The following is a 19901-nucleotide window of genomic DNA, read 5'->3' as shown; positions in this document are numbered from 1 at the left end:
ACAAATCAGTGAGTACTCCCGCCTCAAGTTTTTCATGCGACATTACACCATCCCAGAAGTCCTCTTTGTTAGGTGTCTTCTCTCCTGAAAGTCCTATACCCTGCTACCTTGTTCCTTGTCCTTGGGGTGTTACACACAGTCTCACGGGATGAGAGACTCATGCCACCGTGAGATAGATACCCACGGGCTCAAAGGTAGGCTGGGTTCCTGACTTCCCCAGCCTAATTGCTGTGTGACTTTGGGTAGCAGGTGAACCCTTCTGGGCCTCACTTTTTCCACCTAGTGTTCAGGGGAAGTCCCTGGGTAGATTTATTCATGAACTGCATGTGTGTGTGGGGGAGGTGATGTCCTGGAGGTTGGAGAGGGCTCACCTGGAAACAGCAACCCTACCCTGGCCACAGGAGGGGCGCGTTATGTAACGGGGTGTGCGGCGGGAGAGCTTTGGGAGACGGGGGACGCGGGGCGGGGCGCTGGAGGCTATTCCGGGCGCCGCTATTTTTAGCCCATTGATGAGGCTGCGTCGGCTGCTGCCGCCGGGATTCCGGAGACGTCAATGGGCGCGCGTCACGGTCCCCGCCCGGCCTCCCGCCGGGGGAGGAGTCGGGGGCGGGGGGCGCGGGCGCGGCCGGAACCGCGGGTGGGGGCGCCCGGCGCAGCGGGAGCGGGAGGCGGCGGCGACCCGGCATGGGCGACCCTGCGGGCCCGAGCGGGGCGCGAGCCCGGAAGGCGCGGGCGGAGACACGAGCGCAGCCCGCGGGGCCAGGTGAGGGGCCCGGGCGGCGGGGACTTGCGTTCGCGGATCTGCGGGTCAGCGCGGTGCCCTCCTGCCCGCCCCGGGGACGGCGGGGTGGGTGGGCGGCGCTGGTTGGACTCGGCTAGGTCCGAGACGTGCCTCCACGTCCCGGTGTGCGGGAGTCAGCAGCCCAGGCCACCCAGCGCGGGAGGCGCCGGCAAGGCATCCATTCGGGCTTGGGGACTGCGGTGGCGCCAGAGGGTGGTCTGCATGGATGCATGCCTCAGACCCCTCACTTGGACACACAACCCCCCTTCCGTGTCTGTTTATTGATAAGTGATCCGAAGGACCAAAGGTAGTTTCACAGCAAGTGACCTGGGTTTGGGACTATCATAATGGGCAAACTCTGGTAGGCAGGATCCCAACAGGTGTCCAAAGGTACAAGATGGTCCTGGGATTCTACCTGCACTGGGCTGTCACCTCCAAGGGGACGTTCAGATCACTGACTTGGGCAAAGGCTTGACAAGGGAGCCAAGCTTTGTCGTGAGCAGGGGCTAAGAAAGACAGTGTAGTTTACTGTAAGGCCATGATTTTTAATGATGGTGTTTGTGGGGTTTACACCCGTGAGATGAATGGCTCTGGTAAGAAATGGTGAGACCTTGGCTGGAGGTAAGACTTTCACCTCAGGCGTGCAGGCCCCAAGCCTGATTCAGAAGCTCATCTACCCAGACACAGAGCTGTTCCTTAGGGGCTCACACTTCTGGACGCAATGGAGGCGGGCTTCCCACTAGGGCTAAGTAGATTCGCAGAAGGGGAGTCTGGGTTCTAATCACATAGCTCTGCTAGTTTTTAAAGCCATTCTTAGGCCGGGTCTTTCTCAGTGAATAGTGAATAAAAGCTATCCCTTTCTTGTGGCACCGTGAGGTGAGATGATGTCTGTAAAGTTCTTAGTCAGTGCTTTTATTTCGTGCCTGTCATCCAGTGTGGAGCTGTGTCCAGACCCATCAGGGTTTTAGAAACACTGCCGTCCATGCCTTGTGGCAAGTGGAGATTTTAGTTAAGAAAACACTTCAGTGCTTCCTAGGAAGGGCTTATCAGGTTTCTGCGGGTCCTTGCAGGAGCTGGGGTCCTAGAGATCTGGTTAATCTGATTCAAAATTACAATTCAACCAAAAGGAAGATTTGTGTATCTGTTGGACCTGTCCCCAGATGGATGGGACAGTTCCTTAGCTGGGATATTCCCCTCATTTATCTGGTCTTCCTAACCAGCTCAAATGTAGGCTTGGTCAACCCGGGCCTCTCCCCTTCATAGGCCCTAGCACCTGCCTATCTGTTTCAAACTGAAGGTTGTGGTGCTGGGCAGACATTTTTTTTTCCTAGTAGGGAGATAGATGATACACAAGTGGGAAGTCAGTCCTGGGTGGAGTGAAAACGGGTTAGTGTGGGGGTGGGGTGGCAGGAAGAGGTCTTTGAGAAGGTTAGATGAATTGGAAACCCGATACACCAGGAGGAAGCAGACAGACAGGCAGATGAGGAACAGTAAATTCCCAGTGGAGGGAACAGCCAATGCTAAGGCTGTGGGTGGTTGAAGGAAGACCCCTGTGACTAGAGGGAGGGATGGGTGGGAAGAGCAGTAGGAGCTGGTACCAATGCACACACATCCCCTTTACAGACCACCTTCCCTCTTTTGAGCCTCAGAAGTCTTGGGTTTGCCCTCTACACAGCAACTGGTGCAGTCCCTTCTGCAGCTGGGCCCTGGGCTTGCTCGAGATCTCAAGCGCTCCCGGGTCTTTCCCTGTCCTGGGCACACTGCCTTGCTCACAGTAGTTCAGGAATGCTGACCATGTGATTGTTAGGAGGGAGTTTTGGTCTAGGGACAGGCGATGGGATAACACACACACCTGTTCTTCAGAGCTGTCGCTCAGTCATTTTCTGGGGACAAGGTGCCAGGCTCTGTCCCTTCTGTCGACAGGAGATACGGACCTGGTTGGGGCAGGGGGTCAGCCCACCTTGTGATAGCAGGCAGTGTTTGTCCTGTTTCGGGTGCACAGGAGGACGGTGGCACTCCCTCTTGGTAGCAGGTTTGACTCCTGCTTGCCTTCTCTTCCTGGCTAGAGGTACCTCCGCCGTCTCCCTGTGCTGAGCTTCACACATGCCTGCACTTCCGGCTGTCATCCTCCTGTGTGAGGGACGCTAGAGAGTCAAGCCAGGGCTTTGTGCATGCTTGGCAGGTGCTACCACCAGCAAGGCAAGATCTGGGTATCTGAGCCACGGGAGCATCCCTTAGTTGGTGCCCTTGGGGCAGAGGTCAGGAGCATGTGACCCACCCCTGGGCCTTCCCCTCTCTCGGTCCTTCCACCTACTGTTGTGGAAATACCTACTTCCCCTTTCCCACCCTTCTGGCCTGCTATGTGGTCCAATAGCTTGAATGCACTGCCCTACTCTCTGCTCTCTCTGGGCTCTAGAGGGAAGGGATAATGATGAGAGGGAGAAGGGAGGGGGAGGTGTGGTCAAGGGCCATGGCCAGTGCTAGAAGAGAGCTAAAGGTTATGGTTGGGTACATCACTGGTTTCTACTTGAATCGGAGGCCAGGTGCCCAGACGTGTCCAGGAAGGAGCCAGAGTCTGAACTTAGCTTTTTCTTCCTTCCTCCTCCACCTTCTCCTCCTCCTCTCCTCCTCCTCCTTATTCCTTTTTCTTGTTGTTCCTTCATATTTCTCTCGCTTTACCTCCTTCCTTCTCTGGTCCTTGCACCTCTCCCTGTTTCTTCTGCTGGGGATTGAACCTAGGACCTTGCTCCTGGTAAGCAAGTACTCTGCCATTGTTTCTATCCCTTCTATTTTTTGAAGGATTCTCACGGACTTGCCCAGAGTGGCCTTGAACTCCTTCTGTAGTCCAGACAGGCCCTGAGGTTGTAATCCTCCTGCCTTGGTCTCCCAGCACACTTGGATTACTGGCTGTGTTAAGAGGCCCACCTTTTGCATGTGTTCATTAAGACCTCCCAATGATGATAAGTAACTATATGTGTGCTTGGCTCTGTTTTCTGAGACAGGTCTCCTAGGTAGCCTTGGCTGGCCTTGAACTTGCAGAGCTCTCCCTGCCTGTGCCTCCTATTCTGTATTAAATCCTAATAACAGCCTGCAGCAGCTGCTTTTAGAGATATCAATGACACATCGTGATTTCTTCTCTGACAAAGAAGTAGGGAGAGACCATCTCATTTGTTGAGGGACTGTGGGGGTTGGAGCCACAGTTGGAACCTAGGTCGTCTGATACGTACACCTCACTTCCTGTTCAGGGTCTGGGTTTCTATCTTAGGAGTTCAGAAGAGTCTCCTTGCATGGGTTAGAAGCCTCCCTGAGGCCAGAGAGGCTCACATAGAGTCTTGCCCTCTGGGGAACTCTGGGCTCTAGGTCTAAACTGGAGCCCTGTAAGGAGGGACAGGTGTTCTGTCTGTTCTAACAGGGACCACTTTCTCTCTGCTACACATCCAAGGGCCTCAGCAAGAAGGAAACAGGCAAGGTGGCAGAGATAGGATGCCTTCCTGGCTCTGAGATGCCCAGATGTTGCCTACAGCTCATCCCTCAGAACTCATTACTAAGATTGTCTTGTCCCTGTTGTGATCTGGATCCTGCCCCTGTCCTGACTCCTTGTCTCCCAGCCATATTGTCTGCAGGATGGCTGTAGCTCCTCACTAATGCTAACTCCTCCATAGGCCACCATGGACAGAGGCCAGCCCCTGCTCCTCCCTGGTGACTTGGCTGCATTGCTGAGCCCTGAAGGCTGAGGAGATGATGTGAGTGTTGGCAGTCCTGTTGGGCCACCCGGAGTGGTGAGTATTGCTGCTATCCTCTGGGGCCCTCGAGCAGGTGGGGTAGGATGGAGGCAGAGGTGGGTGCAGGGCTGCCTGGAGAGGATGTGGTCTGGGGGCTGGAGGGGGAAGCCCTGCCCTAGGTTGCTAAGCATGGGAACATCTGATTTCTTCAGACGTGGGGTGATGATGCGGGGGTGGGGACGGGGAAGCCTATGTTCTTCACAGCTTATGCTGGAACTCTGGGGTCCCAGTCTCGTGGCTGGGTGAGGTGACAGCTGCTCTCGGGGGCAGGGCAGCCTGTGCATGGTTCCAGGAAGCTGAAGGGTGGGGTGGGTATCGGAGGACTGGGAGCGTAGCAGGGGCATGTGGGTTTGAGGGTTGGCCTGTTTCCAGGGTGTAGGTACTGCAACCGGGGAGGTGCAAGTCCTGGACTATACCAGCCAAGCATGGGGGCCACCCCTGTCACCATGGCGGCATTCATATAGTATTCTTGTGAAGGAAAGTCCCTAACCTGAGGCCAAACCCAAGGTGTCCTTGGTTTGCTTCTCACACTTACAGCATTACAGGGAAAGAGGCGGCTCATGGTCCAGCCAGGAGGCAGGCAGGGTGTGCTGAAATGGAGAATCCTAGGGAGCCCAGATGGGTGATCTGTAGGGGAGGGAGAGGGCTTTCTTACAGGGTCCCTGAGAGGCTGGGTTGGGGCTAAAGGCCCCTAAGGTTTGGTCAGCATGCCCAGAGAGCTGGGATTCAATCTAGCACCCTGGATGCAGACTCCAATACTCTTTTCCTCTTTCTTTGGGACATAAGGCCATTTCAAGCAACAATTCCTCAGGTTTGGGAAACTCTAGATGAGCGCCTCTGAATCTTCCTGATGCTGCTGCCCTTTAATACGATTACTCTTGCCATGACCCCCAACCATGCAATTACTTTTGTTGCTACTTCTTAACTGTGATTTTGTTACTGTTACAAATTGTAACTTAAACATCCATGTTTTCCGATGCTCCTAGGCCACTCCTAGGAAAGGGTTTTTTGGGCCCCCAAATGGGTGTCCACCCACAGGTTGAGAATCACTGTACTAGATGACTGTAAGACTGCTCATGGTCTCTATTGCTGTCTTCAGCCCCGTGGAGCCGGTGATTGGGGTGCAGAGTCTCATGGAGGTAGCTAGGCTAGAAAAGACAGTGTGCAGTCAGCCTGGAGGAAACCCCGCTCCTGGGAGCTGGGCTGAGTGTACACCTGGGAGCCAGCTTCTTGCTGGCAGCGGGGTCCCTAACACCAACTTGGGTTGGGGACAGGGAGAATTACTGTAAGTGGAAGGGGCAGGTGGCCCTGGTCAGCAGAGATCTGGACTTAGGGAGCACTTGAGTCGGGGTGACAACAGCGGCCAGGTGTCTCCTTCCTCTTGGCCCATGTTTCTATCCCCAGCCCACTCCTGGCTTCCTGAAGACCCAGCCTTCCCATTGGGGGCAGCATTCATGTTTGCTCTGTTGTCTGGGTGATGTGACTGGATGGAATTCCCATGTCAAATACATTTGCCAATGCCACCCTAAGGGGCTGCCAGCCAGGGCCCCGTGAGTGTTAGAGCTGCAAGTCTTGTGACGTGGGCACCTGTTTGCCAGGCCTGGGCACGGGCCCAGGGTCATGCTTACTCTGGGGCTCCCGTCAGCTGACTATTTTGGGCTCTTGCTGACCTGGGCCAAAGTCAGGCCCTAGCCAAGAAAGCCTTGCGGCGGCTCTCCCGGTCCCCAGAGGCCAGCTCTGGTTTCTGCTATATAAACAGAAGAGGACACACTGGCTTGGAGACAGTTCCTATCCAGAGTCTGCTCAGCCAGTGTATGGCCTCAGCTGGGAAGGACAGGCTGGCCAGCTGTCACAGCTCCCCACTGGGTTCCTTGAGGCTGTGGAAAGACCCTCCCCCCCACTAACCCTGGATTTTTCTTTTGCCCTCTGGGTCTGTGAGGATACACGCTGGTAAGTTTGGGGACAGAAAACCTGATCTGTTTGGATTTTCCCCACTTTGCCCATCCTGCCAGATGTTCTCCACTGTGAGTGGCAGGCTAGACCCTTTGACTTTGAGGGGAGGGGGAGGGAGGGGGAGGGAGGGGAAGAGGGTGGTAGGGGGTCCTGGAAACAGAGGATGTAGCCTGGTACACTGGGTGGTGGAAGTCAGACTTGGGAACCCTTTAAGTCTGACTGGGGACATGGGAACAGATTTGCCCTCTCCTCAGAGACTGCTCAGGTTGTCTTTACTGCCTGGTAGAGCCTCCAGTTTGCTTAAGCAGGAGCAAACTGGGAATCTGTCTACTGGCTTATCTCAAGGTTGCTCTCTGAGTAGGGCCCCAGGCTGCCGGTCCTGTAGGAGCCTACGGCCGGCCAGTAGACTTCTTGCTAATCTTCCCTCTAGCCTGCTCTCCTTCCTGTCTGTCCCAGGTGCTTTGGGTGCTGAGAAGCAGGGCTGTAGTGAAGCCAGCTTGCCTCAAACATACTCCCGGGACCTGGGCCAGAGGCAGCCTCTTTCGTGGGAGTCTCCTGTACTCTCCTCTGTTCTTAAAAAAAAAAAAAGTTTCTCCTTTCTGAACCGAGTCTCTAACTGAATCCAGAGCCCGACACTAAAAATACTTTAACAATAGGAAAGTGTGGCAGTCTTCCGGCTGAGGCTCCTTATCGGGGAGGTTTTATTTTGGAATTTGACTTTGTGCTGAGGAGGTTGGGTGGGGAAACCTTGGGCAGGGCTAAGGAAATTTGGTGGGTGTGGGCATTCTGTAAGGTAGTGGAAGACCCTCAGAGATGGAAAACTGGCCGGGAGAGATGCATCCCAAGAGCTTGTGAGGAGGGAGAAATGAGGTAGTCTTTCCCAGAGAACTTTGAGCTCTTCTGTGCTTTCCTGTTCTACCTGACAGTTCCTCTGGAAGTCTGATCCTATTCCTATATACTGTGTATTAGTTTCTTCTGCCTGGGAGATTGATGGGGTGCACAAATCACTGGACCAAAGGTAGCTTCTGTGGCTTTTCCTTCAGTAATAACACCGCCATCCCGTATTAACAGAGTACTTTCCACAGAGAGAGCTTCTGGGTGCATACAGCTTAACTGCTCCTGTTTTCTCTCACTCAGGACCTCTGAGGAGAAGGGGTTACTGTTCAGGTCCCAGACAGGGAGAGTGTAACCCTGGTCCCTGGTCTGTCCCTGCCTGTCCCTTGCCACTCTCAGGTTTCTCCTGCCGGTTCCTGGCATCCAGATCTAAGCACTCTGTTCGGGAGTTTAGCCTTTCTCTCCCCTTAGTGAACTGAACTCCCCACTGTGGAACTTTGGGTCTCCCCAGAGGGCCACGGGACCTGGCCAGGTTTCACTATGTAGAGATTTACTGACCTAGAGTAAGATACCTGTGGTAGCTCTTTCACAGCCTGCCTGTTCTGCGGAAGGAGGAACACGGGGCTCATGGGCTAACCTGGGAACTCAAACTGGAAACCTGTTTATTTTTGGGGGGACAGGGGAGTACCAAAAAATTAAGGCCGGAGACCTGGTCTTGACCCTTCACCTGGGTTTCCAGAGCTGCCATGGGAAGGCCCCGCCCCCAGGCAGCAGGTAGCACTTCCCTGCCCACAACACAAATCCCCGTGCCCACTGTCAGGGCAGGAAGAGGAAGTGGCCTGGTCAGGGCTGGCTGCAGGCTCTGGGGCTGAGCAGGGGAAGCTCCCAGGGCTACTTCTCAGTGGAGGAAACCAGGCTTACTCCCTTGACCCACACCATGGGAAGGGCATGGGGCTTGTGGGTGGGGACGGTCTTAGTGAAAGGAGGGAGATTTCTGCCCTCTGCTTTACAGGATGGGGCCCAGCCCAAGGGGCATCGTGGGAAAGGGCTGTGTGAATCCAGTTCCCCTATTCCTGTTTACCCAACTCTGCAGAGGAATGATGGTGGGCATGCTAGCCCAGGCTACTTACTGTCGAAGAGTCAAGGCCATACCAGGAAAGACTATGCAGAAGGGGAGGCAGGGTGCTACCCTCATGTTCCTCACGTGCCCGGGCGTCTGTAATCCCTATCCTCCCGGCCTCTTCCCTAACCCTGTTTTCTGAGACTGAGTCTGAGCGTGTGTTTCAGGTTGCCCCTGAAATTTCAGTGATCCTCCTGCCTCAGTGCTAGGGCTACAGAGGTGTGTTGCCAATGATTCTCTGAAGTCCTGTAGCAGCTCCTCCCAACGCCCTGCTCGGAGTAACTGTTGATAGATATATACTGAGAAACAGCTACTCTGATTTCAGAGACATACACTCGGTCAATTTGGGCTGCATCTGCACCCACTTAAATCAGCTGCTCCCAACCTTCCTAATGCTGCAACCCTTTAATGCAGTTCCTGCTGTTGTGGGAACCATGCAATTATCTCGTTGCTCCTTCATATCTGTAATTTTGCCAGTTATGAATCGTGACGTAAACATCCATGTTTTCGGATGGTCTTAAGTGACCCCATGCGAAAGCGTTGTTTGAGCCCCCCCGGGGGTGGGGTCATGACCTAAAGGTTGAGAACGGTTGTCCTAGATCAAAAACTTGGAAAGTAGTCTGATGACCAACCTCTCTAGAGCCAACATATCATCCAGGTCAGGAACTGTCATGTTTGCAGCCACCAAGACTCCCCCAGAAACACCTGGGACGCACTGTGGTCTGACCTGCTTCTGCTGGATAGCACTGCTTTGTTCTGCAGTATGTTAGCTCTTCTCCCTCCCTACCTGTGGTGGGTTTCGAGTGTTCCAGCTCCAGTTTGGGTCGCAGGTCCCAGCATTATTCACTCTCCTTACTCCTACTCCAGTGAGCAGTTGAACCTGGTTTGAGTTTTAAAAGTAGGACTTGGTGGTCCACTGAGAGGCTTCTGCCCAGTCAGGGACCGGGTTTGCTCTAGGTCTCCCAAAGCTCAAATCGATTTTGTACCTGCTTCCACCGTGGGGAACTCTGGGCTAGTGTTCTTAGGCAGGCTCTGACCTGCAGGAATGAAGCGTGGGACTCCCCCCAAATCCCTTTTGCCTTTCTTCTGTCTGAACTAGGCTCCCTGCTCCACACTTGTGCCTGTTTAAGTGGCCCTAGCTATGTTCCCACAGTGTCTCTTCTTTTATATTGATGGTTAAATGTAGTGACTTTAGACCCTCCAGCATCACACTCCCTGGTACCAGCCATTGTTCCTTGTCCCCCTCTTGCTTTGAGGCAGCCTCTGCGATGTGTAGTGGCTCAAGGAGGTTGGCCTGGGTTACAGTGTGCTCCGGGGTCCTCTGCTACTTACCCTGTTAGCATCTCCCTCAGGGCCGCAAAGGTGTCCCTCCTCATGGAACCTCTAGGTCCTGTTTTCGAGTGGGAAGAGGGTTTAAACAATAGCAGTGGCTTCCATATTTAAACAAAAGCTCAACTAAACTTCTGGGCAAATGTCCAAGGAAACTATGGATGATGTAGGGGAAAGGCCCAGGGTGGCTCTGGTTGGCTTCATCCTGTGCACACTTCTCCTAGGTGGCTTTATGTCCTTTGGAAAGTGGCTTTGGAAAGTCCAGAACTGTGGACTCGATCATAGCAAGACTACATGTTAGCCTTGGGGTTCTGGTAACCTGTGATTAGAAAGAAGTGGCTGGCTGGTTAGGGAGGTCTTTTCTGGTGACAGGTGGGACTCTGGGTTATAGACCCTAGGCAAGAGCTCCACCCCTGAGTTACACCCTCAGCCCATTAAAAAAAAAAAAACAAAAAAAAAACGGTTATGGCTAGAATGGGAGGCCATTGGGTAGCTAGCCTCAGTTAGTCTGCTGCACTGGTGGGGTGGTGTTGGTTGTGGCTGGCTGGAAAAAAGGGGGGGTGACAGGTGCAGAGATACTGCAAAGAGAATCCCTGGTGGAGAAAGCTAACCACTGAACTATTTCTCCACACTCCTTCCTCACTCTTACCTTGCTAGCAAATGAGGGTTCCTTAAGATTAGACTGGGATGGAGATGTGACCTGCAGGGTGACCACTCCAGGTGACTGCAGCCTGGTCTGTACTTTGAGCACAGCTCTGCCTGGGCCCTTCCTGCAGTAACTGCTTACAGCTGCTCCCTTCACTGCTGGAGCAGGTAGTGGGGAGGCGGGTGCTCCCCACCGGGGATTGGGACTAGGGAATTGACAGGAATGGAGGGCACAGCCCTGGGTTCTAGACCCCAGTGTGCTCGGTGACCTTGAACAAGTGCATTATGTCTCTGAGTCTATTTATAAAATGGGGAAGAGTTGGCATGAGTTTGGAAAGATTTCTCAGGCTCCACCCGGTTCTGAAATTCGGCAATTTCTCAACTAGGATGCATCCATCCTTGCGAGGGGTTAGGGAGGCCACCGCTGAGAAACCAGCATCAGTGTGGAGCAGAGCCCGTTGACCCAGCCTGGCAAAGCCGTGCCCCTACGGAAGGGACTTTAAAAGCCAGATTTTCTCCCCCCCACCCCCTGTCGCCAGGAGCAAAGCTGGGCTTCTGTCATTCCTGGGGCTAGAGACCCTGCTAGGCAAATCAAGTGCACATTGCCAAGGCTGAGGCACAAGCCCAGCCCACCTCTCTTCTGGGTGTGTCCCAGAATTGCTTGCCTCAGCCCTGAACCGCCCTAGCTGCCCAGAGTAGCACATAGTGACACCATAGGTGTCCAGGACAGACTGGGAAAGGGACAAAGACGGAGCAGGGCCTGGGGAAGGGGTGGGCAGGAAGGAGTGGGTGCTGTTGGCCCCAGGAGCAGCTGGAGGGGAGGGGATCCTGTTCTGGGGAAGCCCTGCGGGCGCGGCTTTACAACACCCTCTCCTCCTGGTCGGTTATTTCAGACCCCGGGACCCGATCCCGGGTCCAGCTTGGGGAGCCTAGTGGGTCTGGAAGCTGCTATATTTAGCCGGCGCGGCGGGCGAGAGTTAAACTATTTATAGATCAAACAATCCGCGCTCCCTGCGTCAATGGAACCCCGCGTGCGTCACGCGCGCAGACATTCCAGGCCCCCCCTTCGCCCCGCCCCCTCGGGCTCCCCGTCCCCGCGCCTCCTCCTGGCCGCCTCCCGCCGGAACCGCGCCGCCCCCCGCGCCCTTGTATGGCCAAAGCTCGCCCGGCCGCGTGCGTCAGTGGCGCCCCCGCCCCTCACCATGCGTCACGGAGCGCATAAGAGGTGGGTCGGGCTCGCCTGGGGAGCCCCAGTGCAAGAGACTGCGAAAGTTGGGGGAGTGTGCGAGAAGGACTGCGGAGCGCACGCGGGACCAGACTGCGACTGGGTCGCTGGTCCCGGCCACTGGGAGCGGGAGCCGGCCGGGTAGGTACCCCGCAGGGAGCGTGCGTCTGTTTCTAGGGAGGGTGCATGAAAGAGATGGGGTGAACGCGCGGGCGGATAGGGTGTTTTCGGGTCGGTTTACGAGGAGGGGTGTGTAGGGTGCATTTTGGTATTAAAGGATAGCTCTAGAGTGGGGTGAGCGCGGGCTTGAGGTTTAGAAAATGAGCGAAGAGTCTGCAAGGTGCTTGGTTCCCGTAGGTAGTGGAGGTTTGTCTTCCTGGAGTTTTTACCCCCCTAGGATGTCCAGTGTGAGACACTCTGTACTCTGAGTTTGGGTGTTGATTGGGGGGTAGGGGGTTGCCCGAGCATGGGATGGGGTGAAGGAACACAGAGCTTCAGCGTTGCTGGGATCCATTCAAGTACAAGTAAGATTGGATTTCCGCGGGTCTCCTTCCCCGGCTCTCAGCCCTTTCCCCGGTGTTGGTGTTTACTTAACAGTTCATAGGCTGTACTTAGGTTTTCTGATTCCCTTACCGATTTCTGACTGGGCGGTGCGGGAAGACCTGGAGATTGCTGAAGGAAGGAAATGGCTGGCTAGATTGGCAGGTTAACTGCTGTTAGATTAAGTTGTCAGAGTATGTAGAAGCATTGGAAGGATTGTTTTAGTTGTAGCCTGGGTGCAGCCACGGAAAGCGGCACGTGGAGACTGGGTGGAAGTTGCTCATGACAGTCTTGGTGCGTCATGACTAGAGAGAAGCCTTCGGTCATCTCAGACCGGCTTGCAGACCCCGATGATCTCTGTTGAAATCCGTTGGGTAGGGTGCAGCCTGTGGGCTTGTTCACCTAACAGGTGCAAGCCACAGGGTTGCCAGGACCTGCCCCAAGCCGGATTCTCCCACTCCCTCCTTCAACCCCGCCTCTTCCTCCTCCTTGCCCCCCCCCCCCCCAAGGTTAGATTCAGGTCTGTATCTTGTGTTGCGGACTATCTGCCTGAAGCAGGGTAGATTGGTGGGGGTTGATCCGGATGTAGGATGTCCAAGTGGAGAAACAGGATTTGAATGGAGCTGGAACAAATGCCCAGTCCTGACTGGCTGCCACCCTCCTTCCTCCACCCCCAACCCATCCCTGCCCAGGCTTCTTCTTGCAAACAGAGGCAGAAGTGGCCATATTTATTTCTCAAAGGTGCTGTATGCCCAGGGATTTGCCACACAGCAGGCAGGGCTGGACCTGGGGCAGGGAAGCACTGTTTCCTGGGAAGGTGTATGCCTGGCCATCAGTGGGACTGTCTTGTCTAAGCACCCAGGGGTGGGGGTGGGATGGGAGAAACACTGGGACCAGAGGGCTTCAAGGGCTAGCAGGTGGCAACAGTCTTTCTCACCCCACCTTTTGCTCCAGTTCCTGTATGGCTTGCCTTCTCAACTAGAAAGGTTAGAACTGTACAGACCCCAGACTTGAAGGTGGGAAGGGACACTGGGTCCTGGAGCCTCCTCTGCAGGGTTTCTGACCAGATGTGAACTTAAGGGCCTCCTTCAGCTATCTGGCCATTCAGGTGCTTCAGGTTTGGGAGTGTGTGTTACCTTTGCTGAGACCCTGGCTGCTACAGGAAGCATGCATCTGCTTTAGCAGAGGGATATAGGCAGGCACAGCTCCTCTCTGAGCATCTACCAGTAGGATCCACTACTCTGCCGAATTAGCTTGTGTCTACTGCTGGATTCTGAGAGTTCTCTTATAAAATGACCAGGTTCGGGGCTGGAGAGATGGCTCAGCAGCTAAAAGCACCCACGTGGCAGCTCACAACTGTCTGTAACTCCTGTTTCAGAGGGTTCTGATGCCCTCATACAGACGTACATGCAGGCAAAACCATGATTTACATGAAAAATAATAATAAAAATAAAGGTAAATGACTTGGTTAGCTGAGGAATTCCTTTTGAGAGCTGTCCTTTCTCCCATCCAGACTTCTCTCTGGGTCTTCCCACTCAGTTCCTTGCCTCCCTTCAACATATGGTATTTAAGGTTTTGTTTTTTAATTTTTAATTGTTTTTAATTGCATTTATATGTGTCTCTCTGTGTGGGAACATGAGTATGGGTATCCTACAAGGCTAGAGACATCAAATGTCCTGGAGCAGGAGTTACAGATGGTTGTGAAACACCTGATGTAGGTGCTGGGAACTGAATTTAGATCCTGTGGAAGAGAGCAGTACATACTCTTAACCACTGAGCAGTTTCTCCAGCCCCCATATATGGCATTTAAAAGTCCGTAACAATGTTACCCAACCCATTTAGGAGTTGGAAATGTGAGGAAGCCTAGTCCCCCCACACACTTACACTCCTAGAAACACCCCAGGAAGTACAGAGTGGGTGCACAGCCACAGATGGTAGGATTGGGGTGCCTGTGAGATCAGCATGCAGGGGTGAGGTAGGGCTGATTTCTCCTAAGGCTACCGTGGTATGGTAGACAGTTGTACCTTGACCTGCAGGTTCTTCTCCACTTCCTGGTTGTCTGTCTCCACAGACACCGTGTGGGGAGGTGAGGAAGGGGTGTACAGAACCTGGGGTGTGCCTGGGACTATATTCCCAGGAAGCGACGGTTGAAAAATCAGCAGATTTATTCCAGAGGGAGTGGACTGAAGCTCTGTGGGTTGCCTCTCCCAGCCCCCTCCCGTGAACAGGGAGGCTGGGGGTTGGAGGAACACAGCTTCCCCCTGTTTCTGTGGGGACATTGCTGGATAGATGCCTCCTCTCCTAGTTCCCGGGCCCACTGGGGTGTGGTTGGTCTTCTGACTGAGCCTTCTTGGACGGGGTCTCTGCCTATGAGCTTTGTGGCTCGTTGAGATGGTGCTTAGGCTGTGGGATTAGGATTCTTGGGTTCTGTGGTCCTAACACCCCCCTCTTTGTGTAGGCATGCCACTTGGCTGCCCTGGGTCTACCAAGATTCTTGCTTCCCTTACTGACCCCTCCTTCTCCTCCCTTTGGGTCTCCTCCCTCTCCAGAGATGCCCTGTATCCAAGCTCAATATGGAACCCCAGCCACAAGCCCAGGACCGCGTGACCACCTGACAGGTGACCCCCTGGCCCTTGAGTTCGGCAAGGTTACCATGGACCTGACCAGCCCCGAGACGGCGCCTACCACACCCGCTGCACTACCCAGCTTCAGCACCTTCATGGACGGGTACACCGGAGAGTTTGACACCTTCCTCTACCAGCTGCCGGGGACAACCCAGCCGTGCTCCTCAGCTTGTTCCTCAGCCTCCTCCACGTCTTCTTCCTCGTCCTCGGCCACGTCTCCCGCTTCGGCTTCTTTCAAGTTCGAGGACTTTCAGGTGTACGGCTGTTATCCCGGCACGCTGAGTGGCCCATTAGATGAGACCCTGTCCTCCAGCGGCTCTGATTATTACGGCAGTCCCTGCTCAGCCCCGTCACCATCCACGCCCAACTTCCAGCCATCCCAGCTCTCTCCCTGGGACGGCTCATTTGGCCACTTCTCCCCCAGCCAGACTTACGAAGGCCTTCGGGCATGGACAGAGTTGCCTAAGGCTTCTGGGCCTCCACCACCTCCAACCTTCTTCTCCTTCAGCCCTCCCACTGGTCCCAGCCCCAGCCTGGCCCACAGTTCCCTGAAGTTGTTCCCATCACCAGCCACCCACCACCATGGGGAGGGAGAGAGCTATTCCATGCCAGCGGCTTTCCCAGGCTTGGCCCCCACCTCTCCGAACCGTGACACTTCCGGCATTCTGGATGCACCCGTGACCTCCACCAAAGCCAGGAGTGGGGCTTCGGGCAGCAGTGAGGGCCGCTGTGCTGTCTGTGGAGACAACGCTTCGTGCCAGCATTATGGGGTCCGCACCTGTGAGGGTTGCAAGGGCTTCTTCAAGGTATTTTTTGGGTCTGGGTGCCTACTGTTGGGGGTGGGGGTGGAGTGGATCATCCATTGGGATCTGTAGTGACCTCCCTTGAAGTTTCTTCCCAGGTGGTTCCGTCCTGCAGGAAGGGGACGGGTGTGTCATCTTAGGGGCTGGGACTCTTTATTCCGAAGGGCACACAACTCTGGGGCTTCAGAAAGCTGGGGAAGGGGGCAGAAGGCCTTCTTTCCAGTAACAGAAAATCTAGTGGGCAGCCTCTGGTTCTCCCCCGCCCCCGTCCTGGGGGCGAGGGGGCCACAGGCACTTGCGATCCTGGCATTGGATGAAAGGACACAGGCAGAGGGTTTGGTTCTTGCTGGGGGTGGACTTGGGAACAGGCTGTATGTTTGTCCCAGTGCTGGGTGCCTGCTTGGCTTCCCCTCCTACCTCCACCCCCCTTAGCTCTGTCCTCTGTGCCCAGGAAAGGGCAGGTGGACACACGCAGACACCTGCTAGAACAGGTGTCTGGGCAGCCTGGGGGAGGTCCTAGCCCCTGGTCTTGGGTTCTTGGATCACCCCTTTGAGGTAGAAACGGGCTCCAGTGTCTCCCAGACTTCTCTCCCTATCCTGGCCCTCTGTTTCTCCCTCCCCTACGCCCAAATGTTAGGAAAATAGCAATGAACAGAGAGTGCTTTTGTCTGCGTCGGCCACAGGATCTGTGCGGTCCCCTCCCCTGGGCTCTCCCCCCTCCCAGCCCCATGCTCAGACAGCCTGTTCCGTGTCTCCCCCCCCCCCCCCCAGCGCACAGTACAGAAAAGTGCCAAGTACATCTGCCTGGCAAACAAGGACTGCCCCGTGGACAAGAGGCGGCGGAACCGTTGCCAGTTTTGTCGATTTCAGAAGTGCCTGGCTGTAGGCATGGTGAAGGAAGGTGGGTGGCAAGATGGCGCCCTCGGCGTAGGCGACCTGCTGGGGTGGGGCAGCCGGGCTCACTGGGGTCTGTACTCGATCCCCTCTCTCACCTCTAGACTTCAGCTCCTTGTAGCTGCCACCTGGGAGGGTGGAGTGGGGCGAGCCTTATGGGGTTCCCAACAATCTTTGACTTCTCAGAAATGGGGTGTATGGTGTGTACTGAAGACCCCCTTCTTCGGGTCGCTTCACCTCCTTTCTCAGTACTGCCTGTTTCTCTGCAGTTGTCCGGACAGACAGCCTAAAAGGGCGGCGGGGCCGGCTACCTTCAAAACCCAAGCAGCCCCCAGATGCCTCTCCTACCAACCTCCTCACTTCCCTCATCCGAGCACACTTGGACTCCGGGCCTAGCACTGCCAAGCTGGACTATTCCAAGGTGAGGTCTTGCCTGCCCATCCACCCTGCCCCGAGAACATACACAGTGCCTGTTAGGAAAGGTTCTCCCTCCAGGGCAACACCAGGGAACACGGATCCCCTCTTCGCAGGCTAGTTGGACATATGCACTGTGGTGGGCATGGGGTCGGGAGCTGATTGTAAACAGTTGCCATAGTCCTGAATTTTCCTGTGGTAACTGACAAGTACCTGGGCCCCGTCTAGCTCTTTGGCATTCTTGGATCTGGTGTCCCAGTGCACGCCACGGTTGTGTGCTGCAGCTGGTGCAGGTCCTGCCGTGGAACTTACCTGTGTTCCTTTCAGTTCCAGGAACTAGTGCTGCCCCGCTTTGGGAAGGAAGATGCTGGTGACGTGCAACAATTTTATGATTTGCTCTCTGGTTCCCTGGACATTATCCGAAAGTGGGCAGAAAAGATCCCTGGCTTCATCGAGCTGTCCCCGGGAGACCAAGACCTGTTGCTAGAATCTGCCTTCCTAGAGCTCTTCATCCTCCGCCTGGCCTACCGGTAAGCTGCCCACCATCCTCTTGGCCCGGCTGCCCATCGCGCCCGCATCATGAGTGCTGACTGTGCTCCGTCTCCTGCCAGATCTAAGCCCGGCGAGGGGAAGCTCATCTTCTGCTCAGGCCTGGTGCTACACCGGCTACAGTGTGCGCGTGGCTTTGGTGACTGGATCGACAACATCCTAGCCTTCTCACGGTCCCTGCACAGCTTGGATGTTGACGTTCCCGCCTTTGCCTGCCTGTCTGCTCTGGTCCTCATCACTGGTGAGTGGCAGGTACCCACTGGGCCCAAGGGTTGCAGGACCATTGGGTCGGTAGCATCTAACACTTTGGGGCCCCTTGAGAGCCTGCAACATTGGGATGTTATGACCTGCAAAGGGACCTAGCTCCATTTGCCCCTGTCAGCCTTCGAATGACTCCAGACTCCTCAGGGTGTGACTGTAGGTGCCAGATATGTATTTTAGGGTTTCATTTTGTTTTAAATCCTTCCTGTCAGTCTGGAGAGATGGCTCAGCAGTTAGGAGCACTGACCGCTCTTCTAGAGGTCCTGAGTTCAATTCCCAGCAACCACAAGGTGACTCACAACCGTCTGTCATGGGATCTGATGCCCTCCTCTGGTGTGTCTGAAGACAGCTACAGTGCACTCATATACATAAAATAAATAAATCTTTATAAATAAATAAATAGATTAAAAATAAAACCTTCCTGCCAACTTCACAAGACACAGGAGTGTGCCCACATGCGTTTTTCACATCTCTGCACTAGGATAGCCAGCACCGTGGTCTAGAAGCAGGACCAGCTTCAGCTCTGAGAGGCTCTCTCCTCACTGTCTCTGTAAGGCAGCTCCTTCCGCCAGTATTGCTCCTGCCATGTGTCTTACTGTGCACGTCACCGTGTGTGGGCTCTGGTGTTAAATGTAGGGGTTTCTGGGTCCCTTCTGCTTCTGCTCTCATTTCTACTTAAATTTCTTAGGGGAGCCTCCTGAATAGAACAAGGTCAGAAGAGCTGACTGGAGCTTGAAGGGGTGGGTAGTAAGGTCTATACCCAGCTCTCCCTGGTGGTAACTCTGAGTCACTCCTCCAAGACTCCAGGATTTTAGAACAGTGTGGAACCTGTACCCCAGAAAACCTGGATTAGGATTTTATGTTGTTTGTCTGAACCCCGGTCAGCCATTCAAGCAGTCTGAGCCTGTCTCTCCCTTGGAATACTGAGAACTGGCTTTGAATATTGACCAGACTGGAAAATGGGTTCCTATGGGGACACGCTAGAGGGTCAGGGCAGCTTGTTGGGGAGAGGGGGTCAGCTGAGCGGCTAACTCCACACTCCCTGCTGCAGATCGCCACGGGCTCCAGGACCCCCGGCGGGTGGAGGAGCTGCAGAACCGCATCGCTAGCTGTCTGAAGGAACATATGGCTACCGTGGCGGGAGACCCCCAGCCGGCCAGCTGCCTGTCACGTCTGCTGGGCAAACTGCCTGAGCTTCGGACCCTGTGCACCCAAGGCCTGCAGCGCATCTTTTGCCTCAAGCTGGAGGACCTTGTGCCCCCTCCACCCATTGTTGACAAGATCTTTATGGACACCTTGTCTTTCTGATCCCACCCTGAACACGTGTGCACACACGTGTGCATGGTCTTCTATCACCCATGTGCCTTCGAGCCCGTAGCCCACGGACCTCCAGACCACCTCACCCCCCAGCCTGTTTTTGAGCTAAGACTGATGTAACTCCTCACTCCAGAAGATGGACAGAGAGCTCAAGACCTGGGGGAGGGTGTGTATCCATGGGGGTGACCCCACAATTTGTCTTATCCCCCCCCCCAGCTCAGTCCTGGCCTTCGTGTGTTTTTGTAAGATAAACCATTTTTAACACATACCACTCTGCTGTAAATAAGCTGAAGCTGCTGTAAATACTGAAAGGAAGAGGCTGAGGTGGGGGTTGGGAGGAAGGTGGGGGGTCCCCCACTAGCTGGGCAAGCCTCTCAAGCCTCCAGCTTGAGATCTCTTCCGCCCTCCTTCCAAGCGTACATAGCTGTCACTCAAGAAGGTGATTGGCAGATCCTGATTTATATTTGTGTATTTTTCCTGGGTTTATAGGATGTGACTTTTTCTGATTAATATATTTAATATATTGAATAAAAAATAGACATGTAGCCGAAATTGAGTCTTTCTCTGGCATCACTGGACATCCTGTGATGATTTTATCAGCGACAGCAATAGCCTCGGGCAGATCTTAGCTGTCGACTTTCTCAGCAAACACACAGCTTGCTATGGTGCACAGATGGTGTTAGACTTGCTTTGTAGCTTCTTTCAAGCTGTTAATTTGACTGTCTCCATTTCCTGAGTGTTGGGATTATAGATGTCCACCCCTACACCTGCATCTGGAACTAGTTCCCAACATGGGAAGCCCCTGGTTACAACTGGCTGCTGGGCCCGCA

General features: G+C 54.6%; 1 protein-coding gene across 3 annotated transcripts; it reads left to right on the top strand.

Annotated features, from left to right (window-relative positions):
* Nucleotides 1–620: 620 nt before the first annotated feature.
* On the top strand, nt 621–19616 carry NR4A1 (nuclear receptor subfamily 4 group A member 1). Of its 3 annotated transcripts, XM_080939572.1 has the most exons (8): nt 621–763; nt 4444–4560; nt 14759–15639; nt 16408–16537; nt 16800–16951; nt 17272–17474; nt 17556–17734; nt 18806–19616. In XM_080939572.1, exons 3-8 carry the CDS (start codon nt 14761–14763, stop codon nt 19060–19062), a joined length of 1800 nt encoding a protein of 599 aa, XP_080795698.1. In that variant the 5' UTR covers nt 621–763; nt 4444–4560; nt 14759–14760; the 3' UTR covers nt 19063–19616. The 3 variants fall into 3 exon arrangements, with proteins under 3 accessions (XP_080795698.1, XP_080795697.1, XP_080795699.1); XM_080939571.1 differs by lacking the exons at nt 621–763; nt 4444–4560 and adding an exon at nt 6357–6513; XM_080939573.1 differs by lacking the exons at nt 621–763; nt 4444–4560 and adding an exon at nt 11680–11810.
* The last annotated feature ends 285 nt before the right edge of the window (nt 19617–19901 follow it).

This window comes from Micromys minutus (assembly GCF_963924665.1).
Source record: "Micromys minutus genome assembly, chromosome: 27".
NCBI classification, from domain to species: Eukaryota; Metazoa; Chordata; class Mammalia; order Rodentia; family Muridae; genus Micromys; species Micromys minutus.
Note: the sequence above shows the minus strand (reverse complement) of the source record. Positions and strands in the feature narration are given on the sequence as shown.